The 23,579-nt window shown below is 41.3% G+C and overlaps 1 protein-coding gene across 8 annotated transcripts in view; it reads right to left on the bottom strand.

Annotated features, from left to right (window-relative positions):
• Nucleotides 1–23,579, bottom strand: part of ryr2a (ryanodine receptor 2a (cardiac)) — a 287,428-nt gene that overhangs the window by 120,925 nt on the left and 142,924 nt on the right. For 4 of the 8 annotated variants that reach the window (XM_075456990.1, XM_075456994.1, XM_075456993.1 and 1 more), the window contains exons 37-45: nucleotides 21,637–21,731; nucleotides 21,341–21,516; nucleotides 16,323–16,975; nucleotides 9,815–10,015; nucleotides 7,496–7,601; nucleotides 7,195–7,332; nucleotides 4,274–4,404; nucleotides 3,543–3,688; nucleotides 414–528 (exon numbers count right to left, since the gene is read on the bottom strand). In XM_075456990.1, coding sequence (XP_075313105.1) covers nucleotides 414–528; nucleotides 3,543–3,688; nucleotides 4,274–4,404; nucleotides 7,195–7,332; nucleotides 7,496–7,601; nucleotides 9,815–10,015; nucleotides 16,323–16,975; nucleotides 21,341–21,516; nucleotides 21,637–21,731 — 1,761 coding nt within the window. The remainder of the gene's footprint in view (nucleotides 1–413; nucleotides 529–3,542; nucleotides 3,689–4,273; nucleotides 4,405–7,194; nucleotides 7,333–7,495; nucleotides 7,602–9,814; nucleotides 10,016–16,322; nucleotides 16,976–21,340; nucleotides 21,517–21,636; nucleotides 21,732–23,579) is intronic. The other 4 variants (XM_075456991.1, XM_075456997.1, XM_075456996.1 and 1 more) reach the window with 1 other exon arrangement.

The raw sequence follows: 23,579 nt of genomic DNA, 5'->3' as shown, positions 1-23,579 counted from the left end.
GATGTGCAATGGGAGGTCGTTCCACAGTTTAGGACCAGCAGCGGAACAGGCTCCATCTCCTCTTAAAATGGACTCTAAAATGCACAGGCAGCCAGTGGAGGCAGGCTAAAATGGGAGTAATGTGCTCCCTCTTCCGTGTTCCAGTTAGGAGGCGAGCGGCAGCATTTTGGACTAACTGGAGACGTGCGAGGGAGGACCGGCTGACTCCAAGATAAAGTGCATTGCAGTAATCCAGCCGAGATGTGATGAAGGCGTGGATTACTGTTTCAAAGAGCGTCTGTGCGAGGAAGGGCTTCACCTTTGCCAGCTGCCTAAGATAAAAAAGCTGGACTTCACTACTGCACAAATTTGCCGGTCCAATTTAAAACCCAAGTTTGTGACTGTACTTACCTTCCTGTGCTTCCTGTACGTACCTTAGAGTCTCCTCCACTGAGAACGTTGACCATGACCTCCATGACAGTCTCGTGCATCCCTAGAGCTCTCATTAAGTTAGGATGCTGGTAGAACACCTTGTTGTTCATAATGTCACTGCAGAGGGAGGAGAATAAAAGAGTTAGTAAAAGTCTTACCATGGAATGATGCTGAATTCCTGTTCTTGTCATATTCCTAATCACTGACAACACTGCCATCCCAAATCTGAAAAGAAAGTTTTTCTCATGAACTATTTCAATGCTTTTCCTCACATTCTCAGACATCCCAAGTTCCAAAAACTCATTTCAGGGAGATGCTTATCGAATAGTTAGATACTGTGGCTGGCTAGTTAGATATAGGCCTACACAATTTAGTAAATGTGTATTGATACTTTAAATAAGTCTTTGATACGTTTTGCTTTATTTTATAACAGCATTTAACCTACAGAAATAAAATGCAGACGATGGCGCGTTCAACTTAGCCTACCTTCACATGTCTTTTACAGTCATTAAGTCTGCCGTGGGCAATACTAAAGTCACTGTTGCATACAGTGCACCTCGCCACGGTGTCATCATTCTTCACCTTCACTACACATGGATATACTTTAGTATATTCTGCTGTAAAATTAGTCTTATATTTTCGTTTTTTACTCGAGGATTCACCCTCTGCCATTTGGCAGGATGCACAGTTTTGAGTGGTAACTTAGGTGACTGTCAGAGAGTAAATCGAAGCCCTCCCACACCGAACCTTATTGGCTTATTTTGCTGACTAAACCAATCAGCGCGCCCTCTGACAAGCAGTCGCCCTGAAAGCTCTTTGAACAGAGCATCGCTTCGCACAGGTTTCACACCCCTCTCTCTCTCGTGCCTGCGCAGTCGAAACGTGCATGGTGCACGAGTTACTGTATTGCCTGCACGCCCTCACTCGCATTGAAAAAAAAAAAAACACTCCCTCCTATAGTCTAAATATTTTATCCGACTCGCGGGCATCCGTGATTAACTATCAATATCAGGGAGACTCCCGGAACTTCCGGGAGACTTGGGATGTCTGCATTCTCCTTGACACATGGATACTTTGTTTAAGTCCAGTGTTACACCATTTAATGATTTCAGTTTAAGAAAATAATATTTTTTGATATATAAAGAACATGTTTGATTATCCATGTTATTGTCATTAAATTGTGTTTTAAAAAAGGCGGAACTATTGTTTTGTTTGTTGTTAGAGTTGCTAGTTTTTAGTTACACACAATGAGCCAACAGAGGGCAGCATGTTATTGCTAAAATAAGACAAAGACATATGAAGCTACACACTGTGGTAACATCTTTAAAGAAGAGATTAAAGTAAAGACCTTTTCCTTTAACCTTCTCTGAGTTAAATGCAGCCAATGAGGTGTGTAAGTTTGTGTTTCTATACTTTTACAGGATAACGTGCCTGCTAACGTGCCTGCTAACGTGCTAGCCGATATTTGTTAATCTACAAACATTTCATGAAACGCAATTATTGCAAGACTACTAGTTTTCAACTGTTGAAATAGTCATTTGAATTATATTTGAGTTGCTAGATTATATGTTGTTTGTTGTATGTGAAAATGATTTGAGGATGGAAATTCAGAAATTGTCTGTCCTTTTAGTTCTCTGCAGAAAAAGAAGGCTTTGTGTCCATGATTCAACTCCAGGGAAATTACGCTTCCCTTCCTGCATCTATCATCTATTCCTTCACAGTAAAAGTCTTATGTTCAGATTTATTTGTCTTGTGTTAAATCATGTAGTGTGCACACAAGGTATGCTGACTTCTTTTTTTAGTCTGCTTGAGTATTTTGTGTCTTACGTATCACATTTCATTACACATCAACATTTAATGGACAGAGCAATTCAATTAATTTTCTACTAACTTCTCCAAGAACTACTCCGCTCTCTTTAGATTTGATTTGTTTCTCAGCAGTGATTTATTTACAGCGGTCTGCCTCTGTAATCTCTTCTAAAAACGAGTTTTAAAATAAGGTTAAAACAATAGTTAGCATGTTTATCACGGCTCAGTTGAATGATTGAATTGACCTCATACAGTTAGTCTTGGTGAGCTTTAGGCTGATGAATGCTCCTTTTTAAAAAGGGTCGTACCCTTGATTCCGAACACATTTGAGCCCTGGCCTCCCTTCAGACTCTCAGAGACGCATGTTCTTGGTGTCAGAATGTTACGATTCTGCTCACATCATCAGATTAATGCAGGTTTTTCCACCACACAATATGATACAGAATTTAGCTGTGCAAATGACACCTGAAAGTATTTTATCTGCACTCTTCACTTTTAAATTAATTAATTAATGATTATTTTAATGGGTTTTTAAATTTTTTTTTTTTTTATTATTATTATTATTTAAAAAATTTTTTTTTAAATGTTATTATTTTTTTTATTTCTTTTTAATGATTTTATGGCCTTCTTGTGATTGTGTGTAGCTGTGAAGCACTTTGAATTGCCTTGTGTATGAATTGTGCTCTATAAATAAAATTGCCTTGCCTTGCCTTAGAATTAGAATTAGATGGCAAACTATGATCAGGAATATGATCAGATATTGGCGTTAAACCATGACAGCTTGTATTAATGTGCCTATATTATAATATTTGTCTCATATTTACACCACCAGCTGCCAGGTTCGATCCATGGATTGATGCTAGCAATACCACAATCTGCAGCTTCAACATAAATGCAGATTATTCTGCCTTGGCTGCTTCTTAATGACTGAAGAACCGGTGTCCACTGCAGTAAGAGATTTCTGTTCTCGGGTGGCATTCAGGCTTCTGCTGCTGCAGCTAATCTGATTCATAGCTGAACATGTTGTGAGTCACAGCAGCCTTTTAGCTGTCTGTCAGCTCTACCCTGTTCAGACATTCCTTTCTTAAATAAACTTTGGCTACAGTCTATCATTCAATAATAAATACAATTTGAGATTTTACTTGCCTGCCTTACAGTGACATACAGCACTTGAGAATTGCATACTGTTTATGGTACATATTCCCACCAGTAAAGAGAACATTTCTATGATCTGATAAGTGAAAAAGTCATCTGTGTTAAAAAGCAAAGAGTGAATAAGGGGAAAGAAGAAAAAGAAGCTTGAGGGATGAGTGTGAGCTCACCCCAGCCCTCGGATCATCAGTTTCTCCTCTTCTCTCCCCATACGGACGCTCAGCAGAGACCTGATCTGGCCCAGAGCAGCCAACAGGTTGATGGTGTCCTCGGTCGACACAGAATTTATGGTGTAGGTCTTAGGAAGAGCCCGCACCTGGAAATGGGCAAACACATCCGTCTCCTTGTTAGATTTGCACAGATTCCCACGTTTCCTGGGCCAGCAGAGACTTTCTGTGAGGAGCTATGCAGACTGCAGACAGAGTCATGTGTTTTCAGGAATATCTTTTTGTTTCCCTTCTTTCCCCACACATTTTCTGAAATTGGCCTCTTTTCATTGTCACATTAGTGTTACAGATAACTGCTATCAAAGATGGATAAGCAATTTTGTTCCTCTCTAAAATAGTTGGTATATCATTATGAACTACTTTAACATCGGGCTCATTTCTCAATGGCTCCATTTGTGCTAATGTTATCAAAGCTAGCACTGCTCATTGTTAGTTTATTTTCATTTTGTATAATTAAACAATTTCCTATAGATGTTGCATAAATTCAAATGTTGAAACTGAAATGAAAATGATAATACATGAAAATGATTCTAGTTATGAGGTTGTCAAAGAATCAAAGAAGAAGTAAGGCTGGAGTACAGAGCAATGCTAAATACATGTACAGACCCACCAACAGCACTTTAAATAGGGTCTTCAGTGATGTGCTTTATTCAGGTGCACAGGCACAACCTTACCTGCCCTCCAATGCCATCATATTGGCGGTGCAGCAGGACAAACATGGCTCTGACCAGTTCTGGATCTTCTATAACCGACTCCTGAGCCCAGCGAACCATCGTATCCGAAATGAGCTGCTGGAGTGTGCCTACTTAGGCAGAAACAAACGAGATGAACACCAGGATATGAGAGGAGGCGAAAAATCCAATTCCTTAACCTTGTAGCACCCACAGTTGCAGATATGCAACAAGCTTTTTATTTATTTACATTATATTTTTATTTATATTTTTATTTACATTACATTTTTTGATTTTTTTTAAATTTACATACATTATTTACATTCATTTGTAATATTTTTTTACATTACATTATATGTGCCGACAGTTGTCACAGCAATCATTTTCTTGGCTCAGTGAATTACACTCTGCTTTGCGGTGCTCTGTTCTAGTTGGTTCTGGTCTCGTTTGGTGTGGTCTGCTTTGTCCACCTTTCAGAGCGGTAATGGGAGGTCTGGGGTCCGTTTCACGTAGCAGGTTCAACCAACTCTGAGTCTATTCCTGATCTCTGAGTTGATCTACTCTGAGATAGAAAACTCTGAGTTTTCGGTTCCAGAAACGCTGATTTGAGTGCGGTTAATCAACTCTGAGTAGGTTCACCTTGAGTTTAGCGTGTGCACCACAACTTTAAAAAGCCAGCATCAATGGAGCCCCGATTCGACGAGTCACCATGGCAACGGGGAAGAGGAGGGGCTACGTTTTTCACCAACCTCGAATTGGAAATCTTAATGCGCTCATACGGCGAGTTTCAATTCGTTTTTAGAAATAAGTGCAACACCGCTGCAGCAGCAAAAGTGTAAGTTTAAATGTAGTCCTTTGCAATCCCAATAATATTACAGGGAAACTGCTTGAATGGTAGCCCATTCATTTATTTCATTTAGGTGCAATCTCGCGGGGGAGAAGCTCACTTGGCAGCAGTTTAAGATGAAATATAAAAACATTGTTCAAACAGGTGAGACCTCGGCATGGAGGTACCTCATTTTGATCATGTTTTACACTGTAAAATAAATATTAAGTGGCTATTTGACTGTGCAGTTATTTTATTCCCAACATAATGCTGTTTTCACACACATAAACTATGTCTTCTCATCTATATCATCCATCCATCCATTATCTATACACCGCTGAATCCGTCAGTCAGGTCGCGGGGGGGCTGGAGCCTATCCCAGCGGTCAATGGGCGAGAGGCGGGGTACACCCTGGACAGGCCGCCAGTCCATCACAGGGCCACACAGAGACAAACGAGACAAACAACCATACACACTCACACTCACTCCTAAGGACAATTTAGAGTCATCATCTATATCATGTTCTGTTAAATAATTAAGCCTATTTAAACTAACACAGACTTCTACTGAGTCAACAGAAAGAAGGCAGATGCCCGTAAAACGGGTGGTGGCCACCACCTCTAACGGGAGGGCAGTGGCTGAGGGAATCCACCCCCAAGACACGAATGCCTTTATAAAATATAATAGGCCTAAATATGTCTTTTTTAAGCCTATTCATACAAATATTTATTGGTCTTTTATGTCTTTTTTTTCTTTTGTCCCAACACATTCTGATGGTGCCGCTCAAAAAGATAATTGTCTGTAAATGCAAAAATCTATGCGCGGTCTGATAACCATCTCCTGATGAATATTTATTTCTCTGCACAATAATGCTGCACCTTCATCCACGGATCGTTGTCAGAAGGACATGTTGGTGAAAAAAGTCGCCTTCTGCTGTGCCTGATGGACTTCTAGAAGTAGAAGAACTCGCTCTGCTGACTGAATGAATGAGGAAATCAAATGGCTGAAAGAGGGCGGAGACAGAGAGAAACTCGAGGTTTCTTGAATAAAACCTGGTCCCGACCAGGTTAGGTTCAGAGAGTCTGTTACTACGGTAACTGACCGTGAGGTTAAGTTACCTCTCTTTGTGAAACAGGCTAGAGTTACCCCTCTTTCTAAGGGTTGAGTTACCTCCCTTTGTGAAACGGAAAACTCAGAGTTTCCCTCATTTCAGGGTTAATAAACTCAGAGTTTTCACTAAACCTGCTACGTGAAACGGACCTCAGGTCTCCAAATTGTATTATTATGATTATTTCTTTGCATTTTTTATTAGCTTCATGTGCACATTTTTTATTCACATTACATTTTTATTTACATTATTTATTTACATTATATTTTTATTTACATTACATTTTTTGCATTTTATATGTGCTTCACTTTTTCACAACAAAGATCTGTGAAATCTGTTTGATTTGCTGTTGAACGGAAAGTTTATGATGGTTGCGTTCCGCACTTTGTATTAAGAATGTTCAATAAAGGTCTATTATATACATTTTATTGTGGTAGCAGCAGTTACTGGTGAACTTTCACTATACCTTTTTTGCCAAACGATCTGCAGAGAATGACTTGGTTTTGTGAACAAAATTAATCAGGAAAGCCCACAGTTGCAAATATGCAACATTGCCTAAAATGATCAAAAATAGCCCAATTCCAAAAATATTGGTTTATTCCCACCCAAAAAGATGCAAAAAGAGCCTAAATGATTTTTTTCAATGATTATTCATATGCTTGGGTGCTACAAGGTTAAGTTCATTTTATGACTTAAATGAAAAATACTTATTTTAGCCCAAAGGGAAACTACATTTCATGTTGTCTCGTGTGCTGATATGATTTTACTTTAAATAAATAAACAAACAAACAAACAAAACTTTTACTCATTGCTGAAAAACAAGAGTAAACCAGAGCACTAATTCTAGTTGTGATGTTTAAAATCTATTTTCTATTAATCCAATTCATCATTGCAAAAATTAATATTACATGAAGACAGAGAAAATACATTTTTGAGACAACTAACATTCTATTTTGCTTTTGTGCATGTGGCTTCCCACAAAGAGCTTACTGGGTTTCCTGTCCTTCTTCTCCTTTGGCAGGCTGCCCATCTTTTTCTTCAGATAAGACACTTTCTCCACCAGCGACATGAGCCGCCCTCGTATGGTGAAGTCACTATCAACATCTATGCCTCTCTCCTCATCCAACTCTATACTTGACAGAATGGAGAAATTAGTGCATATGGCAAGTATTGCATTTCTAAGTACACAATATAAAGATGTCTTGTCTTGATCTTGTTTTTTTCTCCCTCTCTCTCTCGGTCATTGAAATTATTAAAACTACAGTATTCAGTATTTAGTTGCAAAACAGACCACAATGTCTCATCAGATCTTCATGGAAATCTAGAAGCTGTTCCCGAACGTATTCCGGACAGGGACACTCCTGCTTCTCATCCTTAAAGTTCAGCAGCATGTTGATCTGCAGAAAAACACAAAGAAGTATTATTAAATTATATTAAATATTGTATATTATATATTATTATCATTATTATTATATATTATTATTATATTAAATGCCCTTTGCATTTTTCCTCCTATTTATTTCCCCATGTCCATTTATTTCCATGTTTCCATTTTTCCATTTGTCTGTCTCCATTTTTACGGTCCTGTATGCATTTTTGCTTTATTACTAAATGTAGACATTTTTAAATCCGGGTTAAAACATTTCTTTTCTCATGTTTCTATGCATGAAATCTGCACGCTATCTTTTAATTTATCTAGACTGTTGCTTGTTTTTAAATTCATTTAAATTATTTTATTTGTTTCTCTTTATATTCTTTTATGTAGTTTAATGCTTCTTCCACTCCCTGCTGCAATGCTTTTATTTTATGTAAAGCACTTTGAATTGTTTGTACTTGAAATGTGCTATATAAATAAATTTTATTTTATTTTGATTTGATTATGCGAATGAGGGGGCGGTCTTTCTGACTGTATCATGGGCTTAGCTTTTCACCCATTGGTTGATTATCGGGTTGCGCAGATCATGTCTCAGAAGATTGAAAAAAACAGTACTTACGTTATTTCAACAGACCCAGACAACTTGTGTTCTCAGTCATTGCCTGGTCTGCTTAAAACATAGCAGTTGCTTATAAAGTATGAACAAAAATGTAGACTGCGCGACTAACTGCTTATCAGCCGTTGTTCTGATTGCTAACGCTAATAGCAGTTCCAGTGTGGCCTTTTTTAAAGACGAGAATAAAATCTAAAAAACACAGTGATCAGCCATAAAATTATGAGTGTGCTCTCCTTATCCTGCCAAAGGAGCTCTGACCGGTCAAGGCATGGTCAAAGAACATCTCATTTAGCGTCTTGTACCAGGACTATATGTATAGCAAAGGACCCTTTGGGCCCTGTGGGTTGTGGTGAGGGTCTTCATTTATGGGCTTTCTATGAGAAGTGTTGCTGACTTTACCTGTCGGTGGTTTTAATGTTATGACCGATGTATATCAAGAATACATTTTTTAAACCCTGGAGGGAATGAAATTAAAGAATAAACAGCGTTACTCTTTGTAAACATTTTCAATTTATTACAAACTGTTACAGTTTTATTTGTTTTTTTATTCAGAGAGTCTTTAACTGAGTGAACGAATTGCTTGAATTCCTGTATAAAATAGAGAAAGAATGGTGGTCTTCCTGTATTTTGAAACTTTTCCATTAGGATAATGAGGATGGTAAAATATCTGTTTATAATTACACATTTTTCCAAAACAGGAAAAAAAAAATTAGAAATAATATTTTCCTGAATAAAAGCATAACATTTTTGCCAGGAGTGCTGAACATGAGGTCAATGCCAAAATAAATGTACAGCAGATTCCAGGGAACTTTGACAGAAATTACGCGATCGAATGCTTTCTCTGCATCAAGTGAAAAACTTCAGGAACCGAAAGGGAATGAGCAGAGAAAATAACGTTTAAAAAGTGTGCTAACATTAAAGAACAGCTGACATCCTTTCATGAAACCATTTTGTTCCTCTGATATGACTTCTGGAAGAACCGCCTCCAGGCGAGTTGCTAAGACCTGAGCCAGAATTTAGCATCAGTGTTGAGTAGAGACAATGGATACGAGGACACTTGGTTGTGGTACTTGATAAATGTGATCTATGTGGTCCATTTGGTCTTTTTATATCCCCTATCATTTTAAGGAAAAATGGGTCTATGTTCTTATGGGTTAAGAAGTGATGTACTTTTGAAATAAAAATCTGAAATGAGGAACTTTCAAACAACAGGCAAGAAAAATGCCAGGATTGTAATTTTTGGGCAGTTTTACATTGCTGGTCACTTCAGACAACCAGACCCAAAACCTGGGTCTGGTGTTCTCTGGAACAGGAACAAGGGATATTTTCATAATTTGTCACCTTTAAAGAATATTTTAATGGACCAGCATCTTGGTGGAAATGAGCTAAAAAGAGGAAGATAAATTACAAGCATACATGTGTCGATGACTTCTTCTGTGGCTTATGTAATGTCTGTTTGATAGTTATTGCATAGATTGCTTCAAAGTAAGGTTTTGTTCCTCATGATTTTATTACACACTTTAAGTTGTGACACCCGGCCTTTGTGAGGCAAATTCGTGAACACAGGGTCCCTTTTTTTGTACTTGCCTAACATAACCCCTTGTCAGTGGTGGCCATACCTGTTCCTGAGGGGGAGATCTGAACTCTTTAGTCTTCTTGGCAGTGAGGGCTGCAGACATGTTGAGCGCCAGCATCACCTCATTGTAGCGAAACCGTTGGTTGTCTTGGAGACATGCCACAAAGTCATCAGAGAAAGCCACCACTGCCTCAATACGATGGCGCACCTGGCAGTCACACAGGAACTGCAGCACATGGCACATCTACAAATACATAGACACACATTTATTAGATACATTCATAGCAAAATAAATGGGACCCTCTTCCATTTCAAAATAATTAAGTATCAGGTCATTAAACAAAAGAGAATAGATAAGCTAGTCCACCACATGACATATTACTCTGTGTCAAATTATGCCAAAAAGCAGAAGTAATGTGGTCAAAACTAGGGACCCCCGAATTGCCTCTATAGAAATAAAGAGGATAAGTAGCAGTCAGGTGATGTTTTGTTCACAATGTGAAAGGACTGATGTTATCAGCAGCTGTTGCCCATCAATCTGGCATCTGGCCGAACAGTTTACCATCCAACATTCTGTAGAGAAAAAGAATATTCACAAATGGAAAACATTCAACTAAGTCACCAGTCTTCCCAGAAGGAGATGTCCCTCCCATAATGCTTAGAGAAATTGCAGAAACCGCATGTCATCCTTCAACTGCTGGCTGTTTAGTTAAGTGTCCAGCAAAGAACATGAGATACTAATTGGCATTTTTCTTGTTTTTAAATACAGACATTCAAAATGCACATTTTAGAGCTGTAATCATAATACCGTGAAACCTAATATTTTTGCCTAAGGTTATCATACCGTCAGAATCTCATACCGACCCATGCCTAGACCTGAGCCGTCTCAGGAAGAAGAGACGGCTCTGGCCCCCCCTGTACACTGCTTCTATGTTGGCAGATCACTCCAGTTTATTATCCAGCACCACCCCCAGGTATTTGCAGGTCTGAACAGTCCTTATCTCCCCTCCATCAATGCAGACTGACTGGTATGGAGTTTTAAATCTCCTGAAGTCTACCACCAGCTCTTTGGTTTTGGTGGTGTTCAGGAGCAAACAGTTCTTTTTGGTCCAGCCATTAAAGGACTCCACAAGGTCCCTGTACTCCTTCTCCTGTCCACCAAAGTTGTAGCATGTGTGCCACAACAGCCATCAGAATACTTCTGTATGTGGCAGGACTCTGAGTTGTACCTGAAGTCCGATGTGTACAGGGTGAAAAGAAAAGGAGCCAAAACAGTGCCCTGCGGAGCCCCAGTACTGCATTCCAGTGTTCCAGAAACACATTTCCCCATCCTGACATACTGTGGTCTGGCAGTCAGATAGTCTATAATCCACGATGTCAGGGAGGGGGCCACACCCATACCTAGAAGCTTGTCTCTCAGTATGGGAGGCCGCATGATGTTGAAGGCACTGGAGAAGTCAAAGAACATGATTCTCACATATGAACCAGGTACATCCAGAGAAGCAAATGCACAAGGCAGCATGTACAGAATAGCATCTTCCCAGTGGCGGAGCCAGGGAATTTTCTGTGGGGTGGCTAGGATGGTTATGTGATCATTTTTGGGTGGCTTTATCTCACTGGGAAATATTTGAGTGTATAGGGCACCTAAACCACACACCTCCAGTGTATCTGGAATGCAGGTAAGGGTGGAAAAAAATCAAATAGTATTCAGTGTATCTCACTTTTTTTCTTATTCCTGCAAGTAAAGTAACAAAAATACACTATACAAATGAAGCACAATATACAGATAACTGTACTGCATACTGTGCTGGGAGGACTTGGGAGATGTTCAGCACAGCTTCTAGTGATCACGATGAGCTCATTCTCTCTGTGTATCAGGAATACACAGATTGAACTTATTTGGGGGACTTATCTAACATTAAAAACATGTACCAAGTCGACAAAGATGATAGTCAATTTCCCTGTTATTAAATTGTTAGTAATGTGACTTCAGTTGGAATGAGTAAAAAATGTGACGATAAATTCCGTTTTTTTCAACCTAAACTTTATTTCTAGCATTAGATCCGTTGATTTATTCACCCATAACATTTTGGTGTATATCCATAATGGGATTGAACGGACAATGCACTTTGGTTACGGCGGAGCGGAGTAACTCCGCTGTGACGAACGGAACTCCAGCGGAACTCGACCCCGCTGGGGTCGGCCCGCTGTCAGACTGACAGTAAAGACGCGGCGGTGGAGCCGGCCCAGCCTGACCCCGCGAGTGGTGAACTCCAACGGGACATCCCATTTGGCTCAGGTTACGGAAAAGATGCCCGTTTGTTTGGGGTTGGCTGGGCCGGCTCCGCCACTGCGTCTTTACCATCAACCTGACAGCAGTCAGGAAAATTTTGCATTTCTTAGATGCAATTTCCTGCATTTTTACAAAATTGTGTCCCGTTTCAGCTCAATACAGAACCATACTTTTGTTTCTAAATACGGGACGATGCCGTATTTCAAGGGACTGTTGGCAACCCTTCAGTGGTGCTCTGTCTGAATCAAATCCACCCCTTAATAAAGCCTATAAAACTACTACAGCAACGTGATTCATAAAATCATCAATTACATCATATTGCCTTGGTTAGACAAGCCAAATTGGAAAATCTGCAATGGCTCCAAACACCATGGCGATCAGTACCAAACAACAGACACTCCCAATAATACAACTTGCCGTTTTCCTCGGAGCCCGTAAACCAGGGGTATCGTTCGTAATTTGCTGATTGAAAGTGGCGTACAAATCCTTTACCGGCTTGTATCAGGTTCGCTAACTTCGGAGTTAGCTGACCTTTCTTTACGACGTCCAGCTTCTCAGTAAAAGTCCTCCGGGCAAATGGCTGAAACAATAAATTTATTTATTTAAATTTGCCACCAAATCAACTTCTCCTCCTCTTTCAGCCATTGATGTTTTGTATAAAACGGAAATTTACCAAAATCTGCACTGCAAGTCAAAATCTACCCAATCATCGAATGTGATTAAAATGACGTTTCCATATGTCTGCTTAGAGCCAATCAGACCACTTACGCCTGCAATGGGCTGTTGGGGGCCGTCAGAGACAGTCTAATAACATTGGTTCGGGGTTCGGGGTTCGCTTCGCTGTCTTTTACATTCTAGATGTAGTTAGGGCCAGCAGACCCGATTGTTCTGGCCTCCTGGCAGATTTGTTTGCCTGGCAACCAATGATAGCTGAAATATCATTGGTTAAATGTGTCAATATGAAAATACACATCTGGCAGCAGCGCAGCCAGGGGAAAGGAAACGGACAGACAATAAAATAGTAAGATATGAAATGAAATAAAATAATAATTCAGAAAATCACAAACAGATGTTAATTTTATTTTGTTTAAGATATTGTTTAGGCCAGCAGAGAAGGCCTTGCAGGCCCTGACGGCCCACCACTGGTTTTAACACAAGTGACGTGGTGAAATGAACAAATGAACAAATGAACAAATGAGCAGATGAGCAGATAATGCCTTATTTAGAGGCTGCATTGTCCGTTCAATCTCATTATAGATATACACCAAAATTTTATGGATAAATTAACGTATCTAATATTATAAATAAAGAACCTACGGCACTCAGTGGTGACTTGCCAAGTGATGTCTGGTCGTATATTATGTCCATGTCTGATTGCGCCTTCGCGCTGCAAAACAGGATGTGCACGCATCAAAGTGTCTGGGAGTGCCGTTGCAGTGCAGGAAAGGTTTCCCCACGCCGGAAAGCAGTGACAGCTGTGATGCGGTGGTTGGGGTCAGGCCAGGGTGGCAAATAGGGTCGCCAGGATTCACCCTTTCCACGCCTCCCCTCCGCCACTGTATCTTCCACTCCTATGTGTTTCTGGTAGGCAAACTGGAGGGGGTCAAGATCCTCAGCAACCTGCAATCTCATGTGAGTCTTTCCAAGGTCTTCATGGTAAGAGATGTCAAAGCCACCGGTCTGTAGTCATTCAGCTCCACCGGTTGCCCTAATTTGGGCACTGGTATGAGACAAGAAGTTTTCCACAGCACCGGAACTTTTACCATCCGATGGCTCATTTTGAAGAGCTTCTGAAGAGGGACTGCTAGTTGACCAGCACAGTCCCTCAGAAGCCTTGGACAGACTCCATCTGGGCCTGCAGCCCTCCCTGACTGAAGTCTCCTGAACTCAGCTCCAACCTCCTCTATAGTTAGAGACAGAGGGAACCGCCCAGGTTGTAGCGGAGGGATGGCGATATCAATCATAGATTAGGATATGAACGTACAGTGGTGTCATGAACAACAACTCAGATGTATGTTACAATATTTATTTGTGAGGCTTTTTAGTTCTTTATGTTTATGTTGGTAAACAGATATTTGCCAATGCAAGCCAGTATTATTAGTCAAACTGTTTAAAATATAGATCACATTGTTCTAGCCTTTGAGCAGATTTGTTACGGTTTTCTTAGGAAATTCACCAGTCCTAAAAATAATTGAATGCCATTGTTTCCATCCTCAGTCGTGGGGTCTCCAGTGTCTTGAATTCTGTTCATAAGTGTTGAATAAACATTAAGTTGTTTCCAGTCTCTAATTGTAGGAGGATGTATTCACTGATTTCCAAGGTCTCATTTCAATGCAAAAAGGTCATGAAATGCAGCAGTACAGTCACTGTTAAGAACCTCCCTCTGCCACAATTGTAGAGGTGTTTGTCTTATTTGCATGGACAAACCATGACTGTTCCACTGATTTGGAAATTCTGTTTTCGCCCCTTGAATTTTCGGTAGGTAGATGTAGTGTAAACAAAACTAATGGAGTTTATCAGTAGAATCCAGTATGCCTTCATATCCAAAAAGGTGAAGAGGTGACTAAAGTGGATGAGACAACTCTATTAAGCTCTGCCCACAGGCGTTCAATCCTCTAATTGCCTCTAATTCAAGCCCCTTCTCAGCAACATCTATGGTCTCCATGCCATAGTCATGGCATACTCTTAGGGGAAGCCAAACACTGTACACCAGTATAAAACACTGAAGCAGTTCTAATATACTAGATGCCTGTTGTTGTTAAAGTACTGGAAGTATATGATTGTCCGGATCAAGCCATCAAAGCTATCATTCCTTTTTTACACACATTACTACACTGCTCAAAAAAGTAAAGGGAACACTAAAATAACACATCCTAGATCTCAATGAATGAAATATTCCAGTTGAAAATTGTTATTCATTACATAGTGGAATGCGTTTGGAACATAATAACATAAAAATGATCAATGTAAATCAAAATTATTATCCCATTTGGAATCATACTCAAAATAAAAGTGGAAAATCCCATTGCAGGCTGATCCAACTTGTAAAATTGTAAACTTGTAAATGAAGAATCTTCCTCACACACCAGAGTAAGTCATGGAGTTCCCCAGGGTTCTGTGCTTGGACCGATTCTTTTCACTTTATACATGCTTCCGTTAGGTAACATTATTAGACAGCATGGCATAAATTTCCATTGCTATGCTGATGATACTCAGCTGTACTTATCTATTAAACCAGATGAAACCAATAGGTTGGTCAGACTTCAAGCATGTCCTAAAGACTCAGAACAAGCACAGAATAACCCTGCAGTACTGCTCGGTCCCTAATAAAGTGAAACAGAAATAGGTATTTCATAGCTTTGAATGAAATGAAATGATAGTTGCCACTCCTCCTCTGCCTGTGGTTCCAGGAACGTGAACATCTCCCTGAAATGAGTTTTTGGAACTTGGGATGTCTGTTATCAGTAGTCCAAGAGGAGCAAGAAATTCCACAGTACACAAGCAAGGTAACAGGAAGTGATGCAATACGTCTTACCGCAAAGCAAAGCGTCACAAAGCAGCCTTCCCTTTTATGTTTTTTTTGTTAATGAGTTGGCATAATGTGAATACAACTATAATGAATTTTACTGATTTAAACTGAACCGGATCATAAACAATTAGAATGAGCTGGATTATATTGACCTAAATTGAATTGATTATAACACAATGGTGTCCTACCACAATACATGATGGTAACTCGAGCTGTATAAATAAATGGAATTTACTTAAAATAACATGGCAGCATTACTTTGGGTTTAAAAGTTGCATCTCACCAAACCACAAAACTTCTGTAAAAAACGGCCTTTGTACAGACGAGACCAGTGTATAGATGTTTGGTGATAATGCATTGTGCCATGTTTGGTAAATACCAAACACAGTATATTAGCACAAACATGTCAAAATAGTTTAAACCTATTTTTTAAATAAAAATTATTTAAATACTATTATTTAAACCAAAATGAATTAAAGCAATGTTGCAGAGAAGAATTTTTCCACAATGTGAGAAAATGATATTGTCATGCAGAATATTATTACTTCAAGTTTTGCTGCTAGAAAAACGAAACACTGAACCCCCCCCCCCCTCCCGAGTTGGGTGTAATGGGTATAATAGATGGATGGAGTTTTACATCATATGATAACAAACTAAAACAGGGATACAGTAGATAAAAAAAAAAAAAGATAGGAACATTTCATAATAAGAAAATGCATTGAGCATCACCTGGAGTTTTACAGGCTCTGGTAGTTTCATCTGTAACAGCCCTTCTTTTGGAACGATCCTCCCTCCATCCGTTCCTGCTCCTACTGTTTCCACTTTCTTCACCACCTCAGGCTCCTTGGGAATTTCCTCTTGTCCATCTCTTTGTTCACAGAACACAAAAGGTTCAATCAGTCGGAGGATGTTCTTGAGATCTCCATTTTGGAAAACTCCCATGATGAGCATGGTGTAGAAGAGCTTAATGAGGGGGACAAAGAGAAACTCTGTGCTGCCTCCTATCGGATCCCGCACATGCATGCTTCCCTCCTGCACTGCTTCTGTCAGCATTTCAATAGTTTTAACTTTTAGTATGTCTAAAGGGAATTCAGGGCTGTACTGGAAACAATTTTCTGATTCATTGTTGCCACTGTTTTGACACAATGAACCAGTCAGCCGTACAAAACTTGGAGGTGAAAAATGCATTCTGGGTCTCAAGGAGGTGCTGAGTCCAATTCCTGGCAAACCATGTTTCTTCTTCTCATCTGGAAACAGGGTGATGCTCTTTGTTTCATCCGTCATGGGAACAATATACTCATTATTCATCATAAGTCGCGCAGTTGCATAGCTGTTCAGGTGGATGTCAACAAGGAGGTCGTAGTATCCTGCACGAAGCAAACCTGTAGATCACAGACAGAGAGATAGTAAAATGTATTCAAAATAAACAGCAGCTGGAATACTATATTAGCATTTTAATAACAAACTTACTAAAACCTACACTTGGCAATATATTTACCCACGCAACCTTGTTTCCAAAGAAGCTGACATTATATGTAACCAAAAAATTGACTTACACAACATTTAAGTTGAAACAGACAATTTTAAACAGGTTTTTATCTTATCTAAATACTTTTTTATTAAAAAGCCGGGTTTTCAGAGGTTCATGCCTTTTGGAGGAAGGTAACAATGACTTTGTCTAATATGATTAACAAACCTGGGAGGGAGGTAGGGGTATGTTAAAAAATTTTGTACTACCCAACCTTGTCATGTGAAATTAGAATTTCAATAAAACAATTGTTCAGAAAAAAAAAAAAAGCCGGGTCTCTCTTTTAAATAAAGATTGAATTTTGAAAGTATTTTCCTTTTTCTTGATGCATATTGGATTATAGCTGATTCAGAGTCTGAGAATGTGCTCTAAAAATAAAATTGGGCCTCATGCAACAACCGTTCGTACGCACAGATTTGTTCTGTCGTGCATACAAGTGATTTAAGAGAATTTGCGTATTCACCAATCTTTTTGTATTTTACGTTTTCTTTCAGGTACGAACAGAATTTACGAGTGATCCAGACCTGTCGTAGGAGTTTCCTAAAACAGTCCGCAGTTATTCCAATCAAGTTTGCTTGACTAATGGATTGTATATTTAATTACTTTGAAGCAAACAGAAATAAATATATACGTTATACCCCATAATGATGCTGACATTATTCTGTTTGACTTAAATTATGCACTAATTGAAGGTTAACTTGACTCTGTATATAACAAGGTCAATGGGAAGTGTAACCAGCGACTGACTTTCTACTTTCGGATGCCTTAGCGCGTCAGGCTCTTGGAAGACACCGTGTAGAGACAGACGAATGGCTGACATCGCGATTTAGATTGCCAAGGACTGTGCTGTTGCAAATATGCAGCTTGCTGGAGCCACAACTCCAGAGAGAAACACGCCGATCAAACCCAATTCCACCACACGTCCAGGTCCTCACCACCCTTGGATTTTTGGCCACTGGAGCCTTTCAGAGGGAGATTGGAGACAGATCGGGGGTGTCCCAGTCCTCTGTGAGTCGTGCGCTCCCCTTGGTCATCAAAGCTCTCATCAGTTTATCACCCATGGTACATCAGATTCCCATACACCGCTGTCCAACAAGTACAGATTAAGAGGGACTTTCATGCCGTGGCTGGACTGCCAAACATAATCGGAGCAATGCACACATATCAAAGCACCCGTGCTGTTGTGGAGCGCACTGAGCTGAAGGCCAGGTGGGTGTGTCTCCATACAGCGGGGGGGCAAACTGCTCTATAGCCCAGAGAAGGCATGCCAGATTTGCACAATATTGCCATGAACGAGGGTCTCCACCTGAAGCAGCCCAGGCAGACCAGAAGGTGTGGTGCCAGAAGACCCCCCTCATGGACCACCCCATCAAAGTGCCATCATGATGAGGCAACAACTGATTGCACGGCTTTAGTTGCAGTCATCGAGCGCCTGCCCATGGCGAGACGTTTTTGGGTTTTTTAAGCCATTTTCATATCAAACCATTTCTTGTTTATTTCGGTGACATTACGAACTACAGGTGACACAGAATTAACAGCACTCGTAATAACTTCCCATTTCTTGGCTTTAGCAGGTCCCCTAATTCCACTGCTGGCTAAAAATGGCAGATTTTCCTTTCTGGATCTCTGAAAGCAGAACTTCAGTCTCAGAGTCCCTAAAGTTGTTCTTTTTGCACCTTGATGCCATTCTCATGACTCAGCACTCAACACTTCCTGGCACAGGAGAGAGGAAGCACAGCCTTATATGGTATCATTTTGGGTGTGCAGTATGCAAATTTATTATCCTCGTGCACGTGCACTTAAATACGCACGGGTGGCATTCATCATTTACGCAGGTCATTTACACACTTTTTCCGAAGATAAGAGCGTTTGTTGAATCTGACGTGGCGTGTTTGTACGAGACCTTCGTACCAAAAAAGTAAGAGAAATTTAGAATAAAAATACGAAAATTTTCTTGCATGAGGCCCAATGTTTGTCTTTGTGGATATGTGTTTGCTTCATTCAACGTAGGTATTTCATTCATGTGTCTGTATGTAGGCTCCATGTACAAGTGTTGTCCATTATTACACAGAGAACAGCCATAGCCTGTATCATTATCACAACAACACAGGCAGCTGCTTGGCTCAATTGCATAAATAAGCAATGGGACAAACCAGAGGTCACAGTATACTTCCTATACCTTAAAGCTATGGTAGGTAATCCTAGAGAGCTAGCAAGAGAGCTAGCAAGATTCGAAAGTGTCCCCTCCTCTAAGCTCCACCCCCCCCTCCCCATTCCGTCAGTGCGTCATCCAAAGCCGGTAGAACCGCATGCGCACACGGAGCAGGGAGCCGACAGAGGGGGGCGTAGGCAGAAAGCAGAGGCATCTGATTGGTTTTTGTAGGCGCTCCAATCCGAGATCAGCGGGACGCTGATCTCGGATTGGTCAGCTTTTTCTCAGTCCTGCAGCTGCCACAGAGGTCTGATTATTTTCGTCCCTTTTTCTAAATACATCTTGTATAGATTTCTCTCAGGACAGACGGACCATTTCACCCAGTATTACAAAATGTGTTTCTGAACAGGATTACCAACCATGCCTTTAAGGGGTTAAATATTGGCAGCCATCTTGGCTGTCCCCTTATAACATGAAAACTGCAGTGAAGAAGGAGAATCAGCGGTGTAATTAGTTGCTGTGAAGACAGTTGCTTATTTAAGAGGAGCGGGAGCAGAGGGAGCACACACTATAGCTCCAACAGACAGGGAGACCTTGGTGCTCAATCCTGAAAACCTTGCCTTGAACAAACAGTCACTGTTCGTCATATCTGAAAAATTCTTCAACCGTGAGTACCGGAAGCGACGGCAGAAGCCACTGGTGTCATTCTTATGCAGTTCCTATGTACGGTATTTTTAATGGCAGTTTATAAACAGCCTTCACTATGATTTTAGAAGATGAGGAGACCTGGTTTATAATGGGAGCCCGAGTGCTCGCTCTCTGAGCTTCGGAGAGTGAAAGAGGACAAAAAATGTTTGAGTTATTTTTGGATTAATCCCGAGCCTGTCAAAATAGAGTGGGAGACCTCAGGACAGCAGAGTGAGAGAAGTCCAGATTTTTCCTAAAATCTAAACTGCCATTTTGTTAAAACTATAAAAGATATCAAAAACCTTTAAGTCAGAAGAAATTGGGTCTTTCCTGACCCATGTAAACTTTGAATGATGTCTTTATGATGAAGTATGGCTGAGTTATGAGGGCTCCAAATTGGGCTATTTTTGTCCCACTATATATAATAAAAACCAATGTATTTCCAATGGGCCAAAATTCCCAGTTTTTCCCAATTTTCCGGAGAACCATTCGAGTAATGAGAGAGAAAAGTCATAGCACACTATTACTGATCGAGAGACACACTGGGATGTTTTTTGTCTCAGTCAGACCAACCTTGTGGGACTAGTTACTGAAATTCGTGACGTAAACGGGAGAATAATAATCCGACACAATAGTAATATGTGTGCCTTGATGCCTTCAGCATTGGCACCCATGATAAGAAGAAACAGGATCAGAATTCACACAATAATCTCTCTTTGGCAACAATAACAGGTCTATTCTGCAAATGTAATTTGTACAGAAAGTGACATAATGTTAAAAGTTTGCTCCAAATATGCTAAAATTAAGTTTATTATGAACATTTTTGATGGATGGCACTTGTAACTCCCTCTTGTAATCCTGATCCCGTTGTTTACAAGTCAAATGTTTTCCCAAGGTTAAAAATAAAGTGAATAGCAAAAGTGGCAAAAGGTGTGCTACCAAAACATCTTAAATGTCTCACAACTGTGCTCATATATACAGTGCATTCTAAAATACAGTTTAGTTTTACTTACAATTTTGATTACAAAATTTTGAGTAAAATGAAAGTTAGTAGGTTAGTGTTAACCTGTCCATGTACAATTAGAAGGCCAATGAGGGACTTCGCCATTTTCATTGTGCTGACAAATCCCTCTTTGAAGTACAGCCAGGCATCCAGACTTTATATGTGAATCTTTGGAAGGTTGCAAATATCCTGGTCGAGACCACCAGCCTTTCAGATGATATTCATTTATAATACTCGCAATCCTGTGGGTAGCAGTGGCAGCCTTGTTGAATGTTTTCAAGAGCTCTAAGCTAGGCTACACAGAGCAGTGACATAGGTTCATAAACTAACCCAGGGACAAGTTATGTGTTGGATGTTGTTTATGTACTGTGTTTTACCTGGCATATACTTATTCTCTATAGCCTCCAGAAGTTGTGCCTCATCAACATGGGAGCAGAGAGCATGAGCCACTCGGTTGTTTCCCAGTGCACAGATTGCAGAGTACAGTCGAAGGGTATGGTAGTGAAACTTTAACAAGTCCTTCTGCTCTGATAGCTCCAAGATATCAATTGACCTGGACAACATACAGAATACACTGCATGAGCAGGAGGACACAAAAGTTGGTGTGTGGGTGTTGATTGTGTCTGTCATGGGTCTGAGAGCATGCATTTGGAGCTTTGGAGTCATACTACACCTGTTTTCCTCAGGTATGTGCAGAGACATAAACTGAAGAGGTTTATTACACTGAACCAGCCAGCCATGTCTGTCATTCACTCTGGCTGCTGAAACCTAGACAAAATAATTAAAAAAAAAAAGTTAGAACATAACATGCATTCAATTTTTAGTTATTTTCTACCAGGCTTTTCTGGCCAGCAGAATTTTTTTATTTTTTTTTGATTACGATGTTTTTTAAAGTTATTGCAAGCACACTGTTTTATACTGTTCTGCGGTACAGCATAAAAAAGTCATACACTTTTCTTCACTTAATACATAATTCCTTGTTTTTCCAAAAAAGACTTGTCAATTAGTTTCAAATACATACCAAAACTAATGATGTCAACTTCCTATCATAAGTACATTCTCTACATTACTTCCCAATCTTTGCTTCCTCTTAATATATGACTGTGGAGGGGGGCGTGGTGCATCAGGTGCAGAGGAGAGGTGGGAAGGGCTCAGAGGACAGGGGGAGGGGAGATGATGGGCACACCTAGGTGCGGTGCCACCGCCCGGCGGACCTGGCGGCGGCCGTCACGCTGGCTGAGGACCACCTGGCCGTCCACCCCAATGGCCAAGCGCCGGAGGTCCGCCCGGCGCCTGCTGCCCGCCCCACGCCGGCACCCCGCAGGAGGCCTCCTCAGGCAACCGGGCCTCCAGTCAGCGCGGCCACCCGACCCACCCCGCTTTCCCGCTCTAACTGGCCGTTTCCTCTTTTCCTGCCACAGGGCCAGCGCGCTGTGGACCCGGTCCTCAACCCACAGACAGTCCCTCAAGCGACGGTGCAGGAGTGCTGGAGGTGTGGACGGCCCGGACACTTCCGCCGGGAGTGCCCCCTCATGGAGGTCGGCCAGGTGATCCGGGAGGTCGGCCCTGCAGCACCCTCCGCCGATCCGGGAGGGACGTACAGCGTTCCGGTAAGGATCCAAAGGGGTACACATCAGGCGATGGTGGACTCAGGCTGCATGCAGTCCATGGTTCACCAGAATCTGATTCGGCTCGGGGCTTTGATAGAAGCGAGCTGGGTGGAGATTAGATGTGTGCACGGGGATATCCACAGATACCCTATTGCTTCAGTGGAAATTCGATATAAGGGGAAAAAGCATAGTGTAAAGGCTCCGGTTAGCTCCCGCCTGGCGCACCCTCTTATTTTGGGTACTGATTGGCCGGGGTTTGATAAGCTAGTGGGGCAGTGCGTGGGGCAGTGCGTGGGGCAGTGCGTGGGGGTGCGCTCACGACCGACAGAGAGATGGGATATGTGCGCTGTGCTCAGTGGTGACGCGAGGTTGTCCGACGCTGCAGACGGGGAGAGGGAACCGGCGGCGCCTCCACAGGAGGCTCCGCAGGCTCCCGTGTTTAACTCCATGGAAGATTTTCCACTTTAACAGTCTCGTGATGATACTCTACGCTTTGCCTTTGACCAAGTGATACGAATTGATGGTCATATGGTGCGCCCTGACGCAGCGTTAACGTATCCACACTTCTCATTAAGGAAGGACAGGTTGTACAGAGTGAGTCGTGACACTCAGAATGAGGAGACAATTACCCAGTTGCTGGTACCGAAAAGCCGCCGGGAAATGGTTTTCCAGGCGGCTCACTACAACCCGATGGCTGGGCATATGGGGTACGAAAAAACACTAAACCGTTTAATGGCCCGTTTCTATTGGCCTGGCATTAGAGCAGACGTTCGCCGCTGGTGTGCGTCCTGCGCTGAATGCCAGTTGGTTAACCAACCGGCCATCCCGAGAGCGCCGTTGTGCCCGCTACCACTGATCGAGGTCCCGTTTGAACGGATCGGGATGGACCTCATCGGGCCATTTTACCGGAGCACACGTGGATATCGATTTGTGTTGGTTCTTGATTACGCAACTCGATATCCAGAGGCAGTGCCGCTGCGCAGCATATCTGCAAAGAGTGTGGCGC

This window comes from Odontesthes bonariensis, chromosome 23 (assembly GCF_027942865.1).
Source record: "Odontesthes bonariensis isolate fOdoBon6 chromosome 23, fOdoBon6.hap1, whole genome shotgun sequence".
In the NCBI taxonomy this organism is placed as follows: Eukaryota; Metazoa; Chordata; class Actinopteri; order Atheriniformes; family Atherinopsidae; genus Odontesthes; species Odontesthes bonariensis.
This window is presented reverse-complemented; position numbering and strand designations above follow the sequence as displayed.